We start from the raw sequence: 19,501 nt of genomic DNA, 5'->3' as shown, positions 1-19,501 counted from the left end.
AGGAGGTGGAGGAGGAGGAGGGCGGTTTTTTTGTGTTTGTTTCTGCATCTGTTTGTGTTTGGAGACGTGTGCTTGCATTGACGTTTTGTCCGTGTGAACGTTTCTGTGAATGTGTAAACTGGTCCGAGTCGCTTTGAGCCATTTGTTGCTGTACACTTCGTCAAAGTTTCTGACACAAGCGGTTACAAAGTTGAGGTAACAGACATCCATCTTCCTTCCACTCCTGTGAAAAGAGCAAAAAAAAAAAAAAGAGCAATCGATTACAAGAAAGCTCTCCTCCTCATGGCTCGTTAGCGGCATCATGATGGTGTTACAGATCATCAAGTTCTTGATGATCCAGAAAACTGTTCAAAAAGCTGAATTGTTCTTAGTAGCAGTCGACTACATCCGAGGCCATTTTGAAGTAAAACACGAACAATGAAATGCATCCGATCGCTCATCGCAATGAGCGAAGGGAATGGAAAGGTTTTTATTCCAGTATTATAGGTCTTACTGACCTATAGCGCCCWCTAGAGGGTAAAATGAAGRAGCTCCGGAGAAATCTTTTAGGCATGACAAATGAGACCAAATGAGTAGTGATARCTTTTTAGAGTTCACTGACATGATTCAAGAGCACGGGTCCTCTTTCCATTGAGATAAAGACAAACAAAAATCAACTTAGTTAAATTAAGGAGAATAACATTAGTCAGCCAAAATAAGAATGACTATTTCTTTGATTTATTTTTATTTTTCTAATTTTCTAAATTTTATTTTTTCTAAATCAGTTTTGGTAACATTGTTTTAAAAATTACATAAAATAATAATAAAAAAAAAGGACCATTGATTTTAATGATCACACCTACACACAAACCACTGAGTMATTAAGCAATTTAAACAGGAGGCTCTGAATGCCAAGTTAGTTATAAGGAGCAAAAAATTGAAACAGTAAAAGTCGAACAATAAATTAATAGTGAAAACAGAATGAATATATTATACTCTAAGTCACTGCTATTAACGAAGAAACACTTATTTTATTGATTATTCTTGAAAAAAATAATTAGACCTCAATAGAAAATGTCAGTCATCAGCTTCAACTCCCAGGAAATGTCTGAAATAGTTCACATYACCTATCGACAACACTTTTAGAGGAGCAACAATTTCCAGAAGATCAGACACATCCACTCTAGAACAAACTAAGCCATTGTGCCTGACATTTTTCACAATGARAAAAAAAAAAWATTGCAGTAGTATTAAACAACATTTACCTTTCATCGTGCTGTAGTGTTGCCACTAGAAACCATGTTGTTGTCAGAGTTTGATAGAGACTGCTCCTTTACTACAGGATCTGCAGGGACAAAAAAAAGGGGAGCCACTTTCAGCTTTGCACATTTACTCAATTAGATCAGATTTTWGGTGAACTACTGAAAAGTGTAGATGCGATGCTTACAGAAGTAGGGGTGCTCCATGGCCTCGGTGGCTGTCAGCCTCTGTTGGTGGTCGTAGCGGAGCAGCTTATCCAGCAGGTCCAGAGCTTCAGGACTCACTAAATGCTGGTTCTCAGTCTGCACAAACTGTTCCCATCGCTTCCTGCTCTGCCTGCGTGGACAGAAATAAAGGATGCACACGTTTGCAAAGCCCAGTAAAAATCTGAACGAATATTACACCAGATCATTCATGATTGGTCAAATATTAAAGCTTCTTTTTCGTAGGTCATGATGCTCATCTGAGCTGCAGGTGGAAAGCCCCGACTAGCTGATCATCGTYGGTGTAGCAAGAGATTGCTGCAGATAGGTGTGYTGCAATGGAACAACATCAGCAACGACCTTACAAAGAAATGGTTTCTGTCCATCAATCTGGGAAGGATTACTTGGCCATTTCTGAATAATTCAAAGTCCGTGGAAATCCTTTAATACAGTTACTTAGAAGTGGATGTCCCACCAAGTACAACTACAACATTTGGGGAAAACGAAGCCAAATGTATGAGCGCAAACACCTTGTATCAAAAATAAGACAATGACACCAAACCGAGTGGCAGAACTACAGCTGAAGATGGCTAAAAAAGACAAGTCAAGGTTTTCCAATGGCCTAGTCAAAGTACATACCTCASAAGGATTAAACTGTTGTAATGAGAAAATGATAAACAGCTACTTCTAGTTATTGCTGCTGAATCTCGAGATCATTTTAAGTAAGCTTTTGTTGATTGTGGCGCCACTTTTAAGGGTCATTTTTTTGTTCATTCTTCACACATTTTCCTCATTTAAAGACTTGGCAGGGACGAGAGGAGTTTTAATTTTGTGCTCTGGGTTCTCAGGCATTACACTCTACATGAAAGAGTATTGCTTTGTTTTTGTTATGACTGCATTCACTTTCTATAAACAAATGGTGTTTAATCCTGTGCAGCTAGCCGTCTCTGGAGTTGCTTGTGGACATTTCCAGCAGCCGTGCCTCTCAGCAGTCTGAGGACGGTCAGACGTGGCGTGGACTTACTGTCCTAGCAGGTCTTTGAAGCGTGGGTCCAGTTCGATGTGATATTTCCGCAGGTAACCGAACAGCTCGTCGGTCCCCAGCACTTTGGCAATTCTCACCAGCTGCAAACCAAAACCAAACAGAGTCCACGTATCAGACCATAAACTTTTTTTAAAAACAAGACTTCTAAAAAAAAAAAAAAAAACATTTTCCTTCGATTATCAGTTTACCACCCACTGAGATGGGTACCTGGTCGTAATTGTCTTGTCCGTGGAAGAATGGTTCTTTCTGAAAGATCATGCTGGCCAGCATGCATCCCAGACTCCACATGTCTAAACTGTAGTCATACATCTGCAACACAAAAAGACCCAGCTGGTRAAAAGAACAGGTTGATCAGGCCCAACCCTGTGTGACAATAATGACTCAGAGTCTAAATTTAATAAACAAATCAGCTCTGCCTCGCAGATAAACCCACTTTGGTTGAGACAACCTGCAGATAACAAAGCATGCAGACGTCTTYACTTCCTGCTTTAAGTCTCTTTCTAAAGCACGTTTTCTCAAAAACCCAATGGCCCAGTTTCAGTCGACATCCTCCTTAATAGCCCTAATTTTATGAAGGTCTTAATTTTATTTTATTTTTTGATGTCTTAGTTTTATGTATTTTGTAAAGAGCTTTGGGCACGACCTGTTGTTTTGTAAATGTATTTTATAAATGAGCTGGTTGTTTGGTTTCAGGTCGATGTTACCTGGTAGTCCACCAGAAGTTCGGGGCCTTTAAAGTATCGAGAGGCCACTCTGACGTTGTACTCCTGGGACGGGTGGTAAAACTCTGCCAGCCCCCAGTCTATAAGGCGTAGCTGCAGAGGAAACACAAGAGAATCAGTCCTTTGCTGAACAACAAACGCACACAGCAGCTGCAGCACTCCTGTGTTCATCTGCTGCCCCCTGCTGGAGAAAGAAAACTCATGTTTTTGCTCACCTAGGACTAAAATCTCCAGTAGTTTTCTTAGAAAGTCGCCACCAGTTGTTCAAACCCTACAGCTCTTTACAATGAGATGCAACGTGCTAAATCATAGTACGCTGCCATGTTGTACTGCTGCGTTAAAAAACGTGGATAAAACCAGGACAAACAACTGCCACCAAATTCTACAAACTTGAATCTTGTTTGGTACTAAAAACACTCTGAGGGAACAAGCTGACAGAAAAGAACAAAAACCCTCAAAGGAAGGAATTTCTAACYACAAAGGCAATACCTAGTGGAAATAATCTAAAGTCACAAGTTGAGACTTTCAATGCAATGGTATGTTGGTGGTAGCATCATGCTGTGGGACAGAGTGGATGGAATAATGGAAAAAAACAGGACTACATGTTTGTACATGTAAATGAACCAATTCTACAAAAGRGGAGCTCAAATGTCCGATCAGAATTATTCATGAAGCTTGTTGAAGGCTACAGAAAGTCTGTGGATGACTTTCAAACCTGCCAGGGAACATTTGACTAAATTTTAGCGAGTACAGGCGCTTCTTTAAGCAGCCATGTATATCTTTCCCCTCAGTTTCTGCATCCAGTTCTTGCTTTAAAAACCTTTGCAGACAACTACTATTGAAAAAGCGATTATTACGTTTGATAAATGCAGCAGACTCGGTTCCAAGCRCTTCTCAGGAAACTTCATCCACAATTCAGGAACTTTGAAACCCCGTAAAACTGGAGCGTTTGTTCAAACGGCGTCTGTTCTTTCAGGCGCGCGCTCACATTGAGAAAACGGGGACTTTCATTAAATGGGAAAATGTTTGTTGTAACAACAGGAAGCTTGTTTATTCAGATGGAAATGACCTCCGCTGTTGTTTTAATAATCCAACTCCAAATGCACCCACACGAGGGCTGAAGGCTCGCATTAATGCGATACCCTCTCCTCTTCAAAATGGGGGGTGGGGGGGGGGAAACACAATAAAAGGAAAATAAACCAGGAGCTGAAGCAGCAGGATGACAGATAATAATCAGCGTGTGTGTGTGTGTGTGTGTGGGGGAGAAAACGAAAACAAATGGGAGGCTATTTAAAGCACCACCTACCTTTCTTAACTGGTGGTCGATCATCACGTTGTGAGGTTTGACGTCGCGGTGCATGATTCCCATACTGTGACAGTAGTCCAGAGCCTGGTGTTGGAACGTGGAAATAAGAAGTAAAATAAAAGAGAGGAACTGAGATCTGATCTCAATGAGGGAACGGAGAGGAGGGGGCAGGAAGGCGCAGTAAACACGTCTCACCTTCAGTAGTTCGTACATGTAGAAACGAATGTCATAATCTGTCAACTTCTGGTACAACTCCTGCAGAGATGGAGCAAAAGCTGCATCAGGGCGGCCGCTGTAGCAAAATCTAACTAAAGAACAGCAGAAAGGCGAYGGTGTCAAGAGGAAAAGGGAGGCGGAGGCTGTACCTTAAAGTCTGTGTTATTGATGGATTCAAACACGAGTGCCGGAGTCCTCGACTGCGTGTGGCMSCCAGAGAGACAGAGAGTCAGAAAAACASACAGAAGCTGCTGAAGCTCCGCTTCAATCAAACTGCTCAAAACTATAAACCCTAAATGATCATTTTCTTGCTCCCGGTTCGCTCGCAGRAACAGACACACAAGAAAAGAGATCCTGCTGCAGCGCTGCAGAGCGTCCCGGCTGAGTCAGAGCATGAATAAACATCCTTCCTTCCYGAAMTCCTCATAATATTTTCACTTGGGACAAAAAAGTTAAARTTCACTAGTTATTGTTCTCTAGTTTTAGACCAAATCCAGCATCAATGAAATGTGCTTGTTGTAAGCACACACCAACTAAAACATGCAACATATCAAGGATTTTTTTTTTGTTTTGTTTTTTTTAGCAATCTGTCTTTCAACAGCTTTCCAGTTCTTAGAAAAAATAAAAATTTGTCTAAGTTGAAAAAGGTCATCCGAAAGCATTTCAGAGCCTAATGGCTCGTTTTGTCCTCAAAATGCAATAAAAAAACTTAAACACACTTAGCAAGGTGAGTTTCCAAGCAACTCAATAGTCAAGCTTAAACTGTCATCTTATTTTGCACACAGAATATCTCCAGTGACTTTAACATCCAATTGTTTTAGTACTACTGTACAAGACGACTCTCTTTATGGATGTCATACGTTTTAATTTCATCACAAACTGATGTYTCTAAAAGCTTAAGGCGACTGAAAAAAATCATATTGGTGCGTCGCAAAAGTAGCAAAATGTCTGATTATTAACCCCAAAAATTGCAAATCACTCAAATATTCCATCCCCAACACCAACTCTTAATCTGCCCTGTATTTCCATAAAAAAAAGAACTATTAAAAAACCGTAAGACGAGCAGGCCTACCACCGGGTCTTTGACTGTGTCCACGAGGCGGATTATGTTGGTGCCCCCTCGCAGGTTTTCCAGGATCTTTATCTCTCGCTTGATCTTCTTTTTCTTGACAGGCTGAATCGATGGATGAACAGCAAAAAAAAAAAATAAAAAATTAACAATTTAACGACGAAGCCTCAGATGGGGAGACGAAGAAGCAAAATTACATTAATATGTGAGAGCAGGAATGTTTGCCAACATGCAGTTTCAGGAATCTGCTGATGCTGCTCTCCTCAGTGCTGCTGCTGCTGCTCTCTGCTCTCCTCAGCATCTTTTTCCTTCTTCCACGCTCACATTTAACTGACTGACGGCTAATCCTCGCCTCTCGGCTGAGACACCTCCGCTTATTTTTGGGTTATCTTGTAATCTTTGCGGCTGAATGGGAGCCGGAGCAGCACAGAAGCTTATTTCAGTGGTTATTTTAAAGAAATAACCCCCAGATAATGACAATTTTATTGCTAAATATTACAATGAGCTGAGAAAAATTGCCCATTTCCTAACTCATTGTTACTCTTTCATTATGATGCTTCCAAAACATTCTACAGCCTTCAGTGACTTGGACACAGAGACTCCATCCAGCAAGCAGAATATATTATTTGCATGAATATTGTACGTTCCTGACACTGGGATTACAATTACCAACAAAAACTGCACTCCACAGAATTCTTTGCAACACTAATATCACACAGACTGACACAGTAATGGCAATATAAATGTATGCTATCTTGCCTAGCTCTAGTGAGCGTCTTTATAAAAGCAGTAGCAAGTTTGGCATCTTGCTAGTTTAGAGCATACAGTTGTTTGCCAACATCACGCCAAGATGGAGAGACATCAACAACAACCACAAAGAAGAAATGAATGCTGATCATCTATCTGGAAAATGTGAAAGAGCAATTTCCCATCTATTGTTTTCTTTTTTAAACTCATCGTTCGATAGTGCAAAAAAGTATTTCCAAGTGGAAAACATAAAAAAAAAAAAAAAAAAAAAAAAAAGCTGCCAATCCTCCCAGGAGTCCATCTCTGAACGAATTCATATCAACAATTAAAAAGTGCAAAACTGAACGAAACTGCAAAGCACCAAAGAGCTCCATAACAGCCTCCGCATCCCTCAGTTGGCATGTGAAATGACATCATTCATGACAAGACAACCAGGACAAGCCTGAACAGGTTCTCCTTGTTTGGAATACCAACAGCCTGGCACGGCGGTGGTGGGATGATGATTTGGGCCTGCTTTACGTCTATCAGTCAACCCTAAAGTCTGCGGCACAGTAACGTGTGCTGGAGTCAGGTGTGAGGCCTTGTGCCTGAAAGCAGAGCGGGTCTTCATTCCTCCACAGCACTTTGATGAAGCTGGATAGAAAATGTCTTCAGGTCATTTCTATTGAAGATGGCTGTTGAATCATGGGGTGTACTTAGTTTGTAGCAACAGTGTAGAACTCGTTTTGCCCGTCAGGTTGGACTGAAATCAAGCAGAACCTTGCAAGAACCAGATCATTAAATTAAAGGTTGTCCAGACTCCCAGATCCTTGTCTGCTGATGTTCATCTACGAAACAACTGACCAATCACAGCGCAGTAGGACACCTTCAACACTGACCCACTTCAGCACTGAAACCTAGAGACTGACTGCACAAGAACCGCAGTAGCCAGGTCGGTTTATTTGCGTACAGCTACAGCTATGCAGCAATCGTCTACGGCTGTGTTTTTAATCTTCTGCTCGGATTTCCAACAGCAGCAGGAGAGGTTTGTTAGCTGGCTTAAAGACTGGGCTGCAATTAAAGCCAAAGCTGCGACTACAGACAAGACTTCCTGTTCAAGCTGTAAAATGGCGGCTCCTGAAATGCTTGGTTCTTTGAGTCTATCTTACTGGAGTATTTATTTAGCATCTTGAAGATTTTGGATTCATTTGTTTTTATCTTAAAACCCCCACCTCCATATATCATCTCCAGGTTTCATGTTCTGCAAAAAAAAAAAACATCTGACTAAAACTCGACAAAGTTGAATTCATCATATCCTGACCATTAGAGATCAAAGCCTCAAAAAACGAGGATGTAACGTATAAAATATATTCCTGGATTTTTACTTGATTTTATTACTTGCCATTTGATTAGTTAGCTAATTTGGTAGGTCCAGGAGAGACTGTTCAGTTCAGTCCCTAAAACGTTTTTGAGGCAAGAAGCAACATACGGTGGGGTCTGTATCCACATCTCCTTCACATTAGGCATTCCTAATCAGACACTCAAACTACCCAAAATCAACCCCTCAGATGTGGGGACCGCAAGGATTCAACTATGAGACTTCCAGCTTATCTCTAAAGCTGAGTAAGCCGGTTGTCTGGAGGATCTCATTTTTCACAGGTAAGCGGTGGACCAGCGCATCAACCACATTACTGCAGACAACATCCAGATCTGTCCAGCCATCTCCTCTGCAATCCTCCAGTACGAAATTACTATTTTGCACACAGGCAAAAAAAATAAATAAATAATAATAATAATAATTCAGCCTGTTTAAGCAGTTTAGTTGTTTTTGTTTTTCAGTCCATCCTTATCTGGTCCTGGACAATGTTAGGTTTTATAAATCCATATTTTTTTTAACAGTGCCAAGAAATCCTGTGGATCTGAAAACTAATCACATGCTGCATGCCTGTCTGTGCCAAATCACAAAGGGACATTTACTTTAATCTGTCAAGACTCGGTCTCCAAAAGAGTCTCTATTACATGTTTAAAAGATGAAAGACGTACAGAAGTGTTTGCTTTAACCTCGAGGCAGGCCTTTGGGACAACCTTAAACAAGTCTTAGGGATTTGGAGTAAAAGACATAGAGAGGAGGAAACAGGTGCAGAAGGCAACTCAAACAACTGGAAACTGACAGAAAAAAGCACATGCATCAATTTTTCCTGCTGCACTTTTTTTTTCCACCAAACTTCCCATTAATATGTTTGATACAAGCTTTTCACCCTGTGAACATTCTGTTTTTTCAGCAATGACCTTTTCTTTTTGACCCTCCGAGTGGGGAGTGTCAGTGACTGTCAAGTCAGCGATGTTCCCCTGGAATGTGCGGGTCATGGCAAAACATTTCCGAACTAAAAAGTCACTTTTATATAGTGTTTAATTTTAATATGATATGATTCTGAATTCATGAAATAATTCATAATTGATTTTTCGTTTTTTTTTTTCAAATTCTAGCTGCACCAGTGTGAGACTTGCTCACCTTGAGGATCTTGACCACAACCTTCTCATTGTTAGTGATGTTGATAGCCTCGAACACCTCGCTGTACTTCCCTCTGCCCAGCTTACGGACCAGCTGGTAGTCCTCCTGGTTGCTGCAGAGACAAACAGAAGAGCAGCATGTGTGACAAAAATCACACACACACACACAAAAAAAGAAGTATTGTTTAGGCTCTGTGTGAAATCAGATCTTCTGTTGCAAAATCTCGTCCAGGAGTTTCTGGCTCAGATCTTAGGGCATTTAGACAACAGACAGGGAGGAAAGGACAGAGATGCGAGGGAATGAAGTGTCAGACAGACTGGAGGACAACCGTGGTGTCATCACACCCTCACAGCTCCGTGTTTAATAATAAACCCCCATCTGCCACACTTTCCCCTCTGCAATCTCCACACAGACGAATGCAGCTAAACTGAAATATCCTTACTTCCAGTTTGGAACATGGGCCTCGTAGTCCCAGTACTCCCGGCTCTTCAGGGTGTTGACGTCTGCGTACACACGGGCCTTGCTCCCGGCCACTGGACCCGGCATGGTGGGACCCGTGGCTCGGACGCCGCGGGGCGGGCGTCACGGAGGCCTGCCGCGGTGTGGATGGTTGGACCGACTCTGGGAGGCTGGTGAGGATTTAAGGAACGTTGGGGCAGCTGCGTGTGGGAGGAAAGTGGAACACGCCAGCCAGCTGGTTTGCAGAGAGGAGGGGGAAAAAAATCAGACTTGAGGACCAGAGATGTCCGCGGAGGTTGTCGCAGGCTGTAGCCGCCTTGAAGCGCTTCTTGATCGGATTATTAAAGGCAACACACCCGACGAAGGTTTATAATAGAAGTAGGAGATGATGGTGCTACACACAGAGATATGGACCAGGCGGCATCGGGGGTGCTGAGGTAGAGAGGAGGCGRACCCTAAAAAGGCAGAAGAGAAGCAGGGAAAAGGGGGCTTCTGATCGGGATTCTTGCACCAGATGATGGACGATGATAGGAGGGATGCCCCCGGAGCTCCAGAGCCAGCTAATCAATCAGCGCTCGATGTGACAGATTGGTAGCGGGGTCGACCAGAGGCAGAGAGGGGGCGGTGGAAGCAGCAGCGAAGATCGATGTTGTTAGCTCACGGTAGCGCCGAGATGTCGCACCGTAGGGGAGCGCTCGGCTCCGGGTACGAACATCAGCGGAGCCCGCGTCATGTGCAAGCGGCTGTGCGGGGCAAGCGGGACCTTCTCTTCCCGGTGCCGCACGCAAACTTCAGGGGCCCGGGTTTCGGGAGTTAGCTCGGCAGCCTACGGACCTCCCCGGTGGTGGAGAGCGCAGGAAGGGAGGCGGAGCGGGTGAAGGAGGAGCAGGAGGGAGGGAGATACCCGGGATGTGAAACCGCTGGTATCCGGGGTAAACTGCGCCATGCGTCAAGTGTCAACAAGGCCACAGCGCCATCTGGTGACAGGAAATGACTACGGTTGTGTAACATTTAACCCCTCCGCCCCCACATATTTATTCTCTTAGTATGTGTCGCAATGCATGTACATATATTAAAAACACAATTATATAAATTAGAAAATATATTTTTGTATTTCTTGATACATTATGTATTTTTATTTTCTTTTTAAAGGCTAAAGAGTCAAGTATGGCAACAGACCCATAAAAAACCGGATCAATTTGTAAATAATATCAAATTGAACCGTGATGTACAAATTATTTTTTTTATTACGATGTACCTTATGAATTAACAGTTAAGTACTCTATGATACGTTAAATAAATACATATATTTACATCTAGTCTTACCAATATAATAATAGTATGTAATAAATTAATTATTCAGTTCTTGGAACTTAAAATATATAGAGAGCTTTTATAATGGGCTGTGGAATGACATTTATTAACAATTACTGTTATATAAACTAAATTATAGAAAAATAAACAAGTAAAAAAGGTTGTAATTAAGTTATAAAATGCTTATGATTAAGATAAACTCCATGTACTGATATCYGAGCAGCAACATGACAAAATTAGTTGTTTAACTAAGAAATGTTTTTTAAACTCTGAATTCTCTTGAATTAGTAATATATATGAATAAAAATCTAAAAACTGAAACCTCCAGGAAAATTACAAGTTATACAGCCACCTAAATTAATCTTCAGATAACGTCACCGACTCACAGAATTATAAATGAAAAAAAGTTTTATTTGTTAGTGCTCTGTGTAAATGGGTGCTACAAACATACAGATGACCTCAGAATGAACTGTACTATGCCACAAAGTTTTTTTCTTTTCCAAGTTTTCTCTTCAACGTCGTTCACATAAACCACTGAACAATTTAAAAAAATTAAAACGCTATAAAACAGAAAGGAAAAGTGCTGTGARGAGGGGAAGAACAAAAAAAAAAGCAAACAAATACTAACAGCAAGCATGCAGAGAGGAGGAAAGCATAAGGGTTTAACAGGGCAGGGGTTTAGTGGTACTAAAGTGGGCATGACTGGGTTAACTGGTGATGGTATTTTTTTCTTTTCCAGTAAAACCAGTAATAACTGAGGTTGAAATTGTGAATATAAAGAAGATTCCCACTCCCTTTGATAGCTATGGAGTAGATTTCCTTTTCTACCAAGAACATAGGAAGGATAGACTTCTTTTTCTGAGAATTTGCATGAATCCTCTCATACTCCAAAACAAATAATATAGACAATAGCTACTGGAGTTCTTTGGCTTTGAAAAGATGAATTGTGTTTCTGGATATAAAAAGCTTTTAAATGCACACTTTTAAATTTTAAACCAACCCCAAGGACCTGGTCTCCCACTCCCACAAAACACATACTATACCAATTTAATAAAAGATCTAGATGCTAAAATAAACAAGCACAAACCATAAAAACACAGTCAAACTTGTCCTCAAACTCTGCAAAAACAATAAAGTAATAAAARAAGGACTTATGGTTAGCTTTCTTACATTGAATGATTAAGAAACGAGGCATAAAGCAAACATTTTAAGGCTGAATTGAAATGGACTCAATTCCTCATTTTGTAGAAAAGTCTTCAAAACATGTATTTAATACTGCACTCAAACTTTATAGGAGAGGAAGGGTGGACACAAAGAAARAACGAAGGCAGTCACAGTCAACACGTAAACAAAGTGGCTTCTTGAGAGACACAATCTCGTGGCAATTTTAGATGATGATTCAGAAAGAAAACCGCCCCGACAGACACAACTCAACAGGAAACGACAGAACAAACTCCTAAGTCTTTTAGCACAGAGGTGCAGAACCGTCCTACAGGAGCAGCTCAGCCTGGACAAACTTCAACAAAAAAAAATCAAAGGCGGAGAGACGGTCAAATCAGTTCTTATCGCTCTGTTTAAAACAGTTTTTACATTCACRCAATCAGTCTCTCACAAAGGTTTCTCTTTGAGAGTCCCGGTAACATACTGGCACCATAAAACTACACAGACCAGAAAAACATCAACCACAACAAAAAGAGAGAGAGAGAGCATTTGTCAAGACGTTTTCCATAGTAAAAAAAWTTTTTGGAAAAATCTTCAGAAAAACAACTTCTGATATTTCCAATCATTTTGGCTCATATGTACAAGGTGAGACAGAGGATTCAGTACGCATTATCCCACAACACTGACCTCTGCAGGAGTATGATGAGAACAATGAATTGAAATATATTAGCAATTCTATATATGTCTAAACTGGCAGGTTTCATTAGATTGAATCATTTGGACTTTAACTGGTGGTTAAATTCAGTTCTGTAGAAAGTCTGAACCCTACATGGCACAGCATCATATACTGGTACAGTAATACTAGCAGCAGCTGAAATAAACATGGGGAGCACATGTCCTCTGCTACCCGAATGTGACAATAGGTTCACAATGGTTACTATAAAGACACACCGAGTTAGATGTGATGCTCCAGACACTATAAAAAGAAAGTACACCCTCTAATTTCACACAGCMGGATGTAGCCCGGTTCTAAAGTAATTTAGATCTGAATTCAATGATACAAAACAGATTCCACACAGTCGTYACTTATAAAAGACAAAGTAAAATTGGAAAAGTGAAAAAAATAAGTTAACACAATGGCAAAATGGAAGCTGCCCATGAACTTATTACAGCATAATTTGTAGTCCATCGTTCTTCAGTGAAACAGACTACGTAAAAAAAAGAAACCGCAGTGTCCATAAATTAGTGTCCAAACAGGCTTTACCTCTGYGTCGGGTTGTGCAGTGCTCAAAAAATGTGTACGAAAACCTAAGAGTTGCATCTCAGACTCTATAGGTCTCATCAAGCAAATTAAAGTTCCTGACAGGATAGTTAGAAAAGACTGAAGTGTGATTTTTTTTTTAAAGGGTTGAAGAAGAATAGTTCTTCTCTTTGCAAAAATAATTGTGGGACAACAAGATTTACAATGTTGCATCTGAATGAGCTGGGAAAAATGTATAGTAATTTGCACAGACAAGACCAACGTAGAGAGGTTGAGCTATAATTCACGGCACTGTGTTTGCAGAAATCCAAGGATAGTATGTCAGCGTTAAGTACAACAATTTGAGTGATTGTTACAGTGACACAAAAAAAGCTTTAACGTTATTACTGCTACAGGTGATTGAACCATGATGTGCACTTAGWTTTTCTACTTTATCTTTGTTTAATTAATGACAACAGCTTAAACTCAGTTGTGCGTCAGCCTATAAAACTCTAGAATTGAAGGARGGTGTACTCTCTTTTCATCATATCTGCGGGAAATACTGCGCTGGAAATCCTCTTTTTTTTGCTGACGTGAGAGAAGAGGGACARAAAATAAAATAAAACAAACAAAAAAAGAGGGAAAGAAAAAGGCATAACGGACAAATTAAATCGAAAAACAGTAAATGATTTAGGAGGATCGAATGGATCAACTCGTATTACTAAAACGCATATTTAAGCAGCAAACAGCAGTTTGAATGATTTGTAGTGATAACATTTTGATGCTCAATGTKGTTTTGAAGCGCCAACGCTTTGAGGTCCCGTCAGGTTCACAAGAGCAGAATGGGAAAACAGTTAAAAATTKAATGTCTATTGAACATAGTTTGGGGTTAATGTGTAAAGTCAAATATTTTAGAGTAAYYGTGAACCAGAAGAGGCCTGACGGTCGAATACATCTCCGTTTTAACCTCCACAGTGCTATCACTGAGCATGGGTTGGACAAATAAAACACCAAGATATAGAAGAAAAGAGAAGAGTCCAGTTGAACAGTCTTCTTTTAACTCAAGAAGATTCCTAAAATAATTAATTAAACTGGAAATATTTTCTGATGGAAAATGCCAGGCCATCCTTTATGGAAAAAAAAAGGAGACGTCACACATTTTTCTGCAGCGCATCTAAATAAATACGAGGGATTTTAAATCGTCCAAGACGTGACTTGAAGGTTTTAAATCATCTTTAACTTTTTCAATTACACGTCTTTGAAATCAAGTTTAACGTAGCTTTGTATTTTAGCTCACTGACATGATTTATATGTAATAAGTAATCTATGATTCGACGGGATATAAAAGATTAATCTTAATTAAAGATGCACCAGTCAAGCTTTTCTGGACTGACACCGATATTTGGGCTTTAACTATTGACTCCAGTTTTTCTCTCAAACCACTATATCACATGAAAGAGAAAAGAAAATGTTCCAACAGCTGTTAGTTTTGAATCATACAGAAAAGGAAGAGGTTCCAAGATTATGTCAGTTTATGCATCAAATATTGCATACAAATAGTCCTTTGAGATTGTGAAATCGCACAAGTTGCACTCGCACAAGTTGCACTCGCACAAGTTGCACTTGATTTTGTAGTGGGATTTTATATATTGCCCAGCTCTAGATCAGTAGCATTGAATGATGAGATCATTGGCCGATCGTAATCACTGTTTGACTAATTGATGCATCTCTAGTTTAAATGCAATTTTTGTCCAATGTTCTTTAAAACATCAAAGTTTAGTTTTGCTACAAAACTAAAAAAAATTGAATATAGCTTTTGTCTCAGTGTTTTCAAACGTTAGAGAAATAACTAAAAAAAATGAAAATTGGAGAGTTCTTTTTTTCTTGACTGTTCAACCAGACCCAGAGTTTCCAATTTACTGTGATCAATGAAATCTGAAAACAGTTTGCAGCCCAGGACTGCCCTGAACGAGAGTGATGTTTGGGTTCATAAACAGCCTGTGGGTGGAGTGCTGATGGTTCTGTCCATTCAGGGAAAATAACAAAAAATAAAAAAGTCATGGCTCACATGCACTGTGGCACATTGTAACCGTCTCCATCGGACGTGTGCTGCACAGTGTGGTCCTGCAGAGAGCCCAAGTCACTGAAACGCTCTCCGCACCAGACGCACTTGAACTGGCCCTCCCGGGAGTGCGTGCTCTGGTGTTTGGTCAAATGCTCGCGCTGTTTAAAACCCTTGCTGCAGTGGTCGCATTTGAAGGGCTTCTCTCCCGTGTGAACACGCCGGTGGCGGTTCAGGTCCGACGAGTACTTGAAGCGCTTCTCGCAGTCAGAGCACTTGAGGGGCTTCTCCCTGGAWGGGTCGCAGCGGTGCTGGACGAACTCCGAGGAGGACAGGAAGCGCCGGTCGCAGAGCGAGCACTTCAGCGGCTTCTCCTGGCAGTGGGAGTTCTGGTGGCGCTGCAAGGTGGAGCTCTTTTTGTATCCCTTCCCGCAGACGTCGCACTTGTACGGCTTGTCCGGCGAGGAGTTGGATGACTCCCCACACTTGTGTCTGAGTAGCTCTCCTGACTGGCTGAACTCCTTCTGGCAGGAGGCGCACTTGAACARGTTGTCCATGCCGTGGACGTGCTGGTGATAGAGAAGGTGCGAGGGCTGCATGAAGCCTTTGTCGCACAAACTGCATCTGAAAGGCCGGTCAGAGGGGTCCTTGTGCGTCCGTCTGTGGCGCACGAGCGCRTAATGCTGCTTGAAGCTCATCTGGCACTCGTCGCAGTGAAAGGGCCGCTCCTCGGAGTGCGTGCGCTCGTGCTGCCGCAGGTCCGACGGCCGTTTAAACCCCTTCCCGCACGTGGCGCAGCGAAASGGTCGGGAGCCCTGCGGGTGGCAGGGGTGGTGGAGCAGTTCCGACGACTCTTTGAAGTGCAGCTCGCACAAGTTGCACTTGAACAAGTGCTCGCCCGAGTGAACGTACATGTGGCGGACGAGGTGCGAGCGGTGCTTGAAGCTCTTCTCGCACACGGCGCACTTGAACGGCCTCTCGTTGCTGTGCGTCCGCTGGTGGTGCTGCARGTGCGACGACTGGCTGAAAGCCTTGTCGCACGTGTCGCATTTGAAGGGCTTCTCCCCCGTGTGCACCCTCTCGTGTCGCGTGAGTTCCGAGAGGTGCTTGAAGCCCTTCTGGCAGACGGAGCACTTGTACGGCCGGTCCCGAGCTGAGGGGAAGGGTAAGATGGACGAGCTGCTGCTTGCCGACGCCCCGTCACTGCTAGACGGCTGGGAGCTGCTCGAGGACGTGGGCGTCGTGTTCCCGGAGGAGCCCGGCCGATAYGTCTTCTCGCAAATGGAACACTTCATGGGGTTTCTGCTGTTGTGYGACGTGTGGTGCTGAGCCAACGAGGTAAGAAGGGAGAAGCCCATCTTACAAACTCCGCACACAAACGGCTTCTGCTCCACCTGGACACACTGGTGCTCCAGCAAGTCTGTGGCCTGATGGAAGATCTTTAGACACTGAGTGCACTGGAAGGACCTGTCCTGACTCACCATGCAGTGGTGTTCAAGCGGGTTAGCCAGGTGGGAGATGTCGTGTCCACACGTCCCACACTTGTGTCCCGACTCTGTTCCCACTTGCAGAGAGCTTTGCTGGGCTTGAGAAGGATGTTGCCCCTGCTGTCCGCCTGCGTGTTGTTGAGCTCCTGCATGCTGCTGTCCACCTCCATGCTGCTGCTGCAACGATGAGGCGTCCGGCTGCAGTACGATCCCATACACTGCGCAGCTCAAAGCGTTTTCAGCTCCCGCTGGGATGGTGTGGACAACCGGAGGCGGAGCGACGGCGTGCTGCTGCCAGGCCTCCGTCATGCGAGCTCGCGAGTACGGATTCAGTTTGGCAGCTGGAGTGGCCCAGCTAAAGAGGGAAAGAAAGAGACATTTTGAGTAATTGGCCACAGGCTTCCGAATGTGTGAAGGGGAAAAAACTCACTCCATCTCTTAGCTCGGCGAAGGAGCTGTGGTGACCGAGGCTTGAAGGCTTAAACTGGAATCCACTGAAGAAAAGCAGATGTTGGGAAAGATGGGGGGGGGGCGGGAATCCACAACTTTCACTTTATCCTTGAGTTACATCTGGAAGAAAGACAAACTGTCAGAAATACCACATGAAGAACCACAGTACTCATAATACATTATCAGGAAACTACACTCTAATGGAAAACATTGCTCAGTTGTTTTAGAGATCCCTTTTCAGCTTTAGCCTGAAATCTTTKAAACTTTAGCTCAATCTGATCTTTTAGAGGTCTTTAGTAATGTTGCAATCTTTGTTTTGCAGCAGCTGCGGCAGACTGTGCAGTGCACACAGACTTCTGATGAAACACCACAATATTATTTCTACTGATAGAACTCCAGCTGGCAGGCATGTTGTAGGGGTACACACACAGGGGGAAATCTAATATAGTGCAGACAACACGATTTCCTTAAACACACGGGCGTACTATGGAGGCAACTGATGATTTAAAAAGCAGCAATATCAACATGATGTTTCAAAACAATTGTGTACTTTTCCTGTTCTTAGTTTGTTAAAAAAGAAAAAAAAATGAATTTTTACATTGACACACATCAACACTGCTGATTTAGACACAACAGAGAGTTGGAAGCAGTAAAACAGAAGACCATCAAAACAATGCAATCTTTAGTTTTCAAACTAATCTATGGAGTTTTATAATCTTTATGTTACCGCTCTATAAGCAGACTTAAAGTAATGAACTTGTAGGGATTATTAGTGCTACCAAATATTGCTTTTTTTTTAAAACTATTGATTATTTAGTAAAAAAAAAAAAAACATCTTCTAAAATGTGATTGTTTTCCTTACTCAAATGTAATGTTGGACTTGGAGTGACACATAAATTCATCGATTAAATTTTCTACCTTCTCCATAAGAGGCATGAAACCCRTCTGGTTCTGTAGCAGACCTGAATATGCAACAATTTTGGGATGTTCAGAACATGAGACACAACAAACAAATGAATTTTTCAGTGAAGTTTCTTAGAAATCCATTATTCCAGAAAATGTAAAACACAGCTGTATGCTTTGACACTACAGTAGCATTTATATTGGTAATCTGTGAGTAAACAATAAAAAAAATGYTTAAATAATATGTTTAATTGCAGGATTGCKCTCTTTCATTTATGCAATGCTGACAAAATTGCAAATACCGTGTCAGAGTGATGTAGCTAAACCGGTGCTCAATGCGTTTTTTTACTTCTAGGTTCTAATACTACTATAATTCTTTATTATTAGGATGTAATAGATAAATAGGGGACAGCAATCTCTGAGCATTCTTCCCCCCCAACACATTTCCTTTCACTCGATTAGTTGTTATTGTTCCCATCTTGTTTTTCTTATTTCTCTTGAAAGCTATTATTTAGCAAAACCATCTGTCTCACACCCTTTCCAAAACACATCCAGTCAAGGCAGATGATATCACCTGCTCAGCCTTCTTCTGATGCAAATTTCTTGTAGTTAAAAGAGAGTTGTTTCTTTCCACCATTCCCCATGCATGTTCTTAATTGGCCTGAATCTGATTGTTTCTAAATAGCATTTTTACTTTACTGATTTGCACTAAAAACGACATTGAGTCTTATATTTAGTAATTTAATACATTGAGAATACCAATGGTGTCGTATGGTGTTAATAAACAATACTAAACTACATAATAATCAAGCAAATTTAATTTCTACCAGTTCTGTAATTCCCTGCACGGGATATGGTATGCAAAAAAGATTTGTGCCACAAACATACGTGTTCTGTGGGAGGCGCCTTATCCATTAAGAGCAAAAACAAGAAACAAATGAAGTCAATACCACCTGGAATCGAATGATTTTAAAAGGGTGAATGTTWTCTTTGAAAATCAATTCGTCCATGTGTGTTTACTATGCGTTTTTACACAATTCCAAATGTTGGACGATTCGCGGTAAAAAAAAAATAAATAAATAAAAAAAATAAAAAGAATTGATGAACGGAGTCTGCGCATCGTAACGTTTTTTTTTAAGTCTCTAGGCAAAGATCAGGGTAACCAGGGAGAGATAGCCTGCTAGCCTAGCCACCTGCTAACGGAGCCACAGAGGAAACATTAGCCAGGTGTTGTGATGAAAAACGCATCCCGGCTATAAACGGCTCCCTCGCAGTTTAGAGCGTCACGTTTAAATACTGAAGATTMAAATTCTTTGTCTAGTGCTGTACAGACAGAGACAAATTCTACATTATTACTCAAACTATTGTTTCAAGAGCTCTTCGTTTC

The 19,501-nt window shown here is 41.7% G+C and overlaps 2 protein-coding genes across 4 annotated transcripts in view; both read right to left on the bottom strand.

Moving 5' to 3' along the window:
* Positions 1–6: 6 nt before the first annotated feature.
* On the bottom strand, positions 7–10,455 carry csnk2a2b (casein kinase 2, alpha prime polypeptide b). Its single transcript, XM_008411673.2, has 12 exons — positions 9,481–10,455; positions 9,039–9,150; positions 5,804–5,905; positions 4,881–4,931; positions 4,711–4,770; positions 4,516–4,599; positions 3,192–3,302; positions 2,695–2,796; positions 2,467–2,567; positions 1,427–1,575; positions 1,245–1,324; positions 7–223 (listed from the first exon to the last, which is right to left on the bottom strand). The coding sequence occupies exons 1-11, from the start codon at positions 9,582–9,584 to the stop codon at positions 1,248–1,250; spliced, it is 1,053 nt and encodes a 350-aa protein (XP_008409895.1). The 5' UTR covers positions 9,585–10,455; the 3' UTR covers positions 7–223; positions 1,245–1,247.
* A 746-nt stretch (positions 10,456–11,201) lies between these two features.
* Positions 11,202–19,501, bottom strand: part of znf319b (zinc finger protein 319b) — a 13,532-nt gene continuing 5,232 nt past the window's right edge. The window contains exons 1-3 of one of the 3 annotated variants that reach the window (XM_008411675.2): positions 18,130–19,495; positions 17,192–17,331; positions 11,202–17,116 (exon numbers count right to left, since the gene is read on the bottom strand). In XM_008411675.2, the coding sequence (XP_008409897.1) occupies positions 15,277–17,116; positions 17,192–17,196 (1,845 nt within the window). In that variant the 5' untranslated portion in view covers positions 17,197–17,331; positions 18,130–19,495 and the 3' untranslated portion in view covers positions 11,202–15,276. Of the gene's footprint in view, positions 17,117–17,191; positions 19,496–19,501 lie in introns of those variants that run through there. The other 2 variants (XM_008411674.2, XM_017305442.1) reach the window with 2 other exon arrangements.

The sequence above is a fragment of the Poecilia reticulata genome, linkage group LG6 (assembly GCF_000633615.1).
Source record: "Poecilia reticulata strain Guanapo linkage group LG6, Guppy_female_1.0+MT, whole genome shotgun sequence".
Lineage (NCBI taxonomy): Eukaryota > Metazoa > Chordata > Actinopteri > Cyprinodontiformes > Poeciliidae > Poecilia > Poecilia reticulata.
The sequence above is the reverse complement of the archived record's forward strand: the minus strand, read 5'-3'. Positions and strand labels throughout refer to the sequence as shown.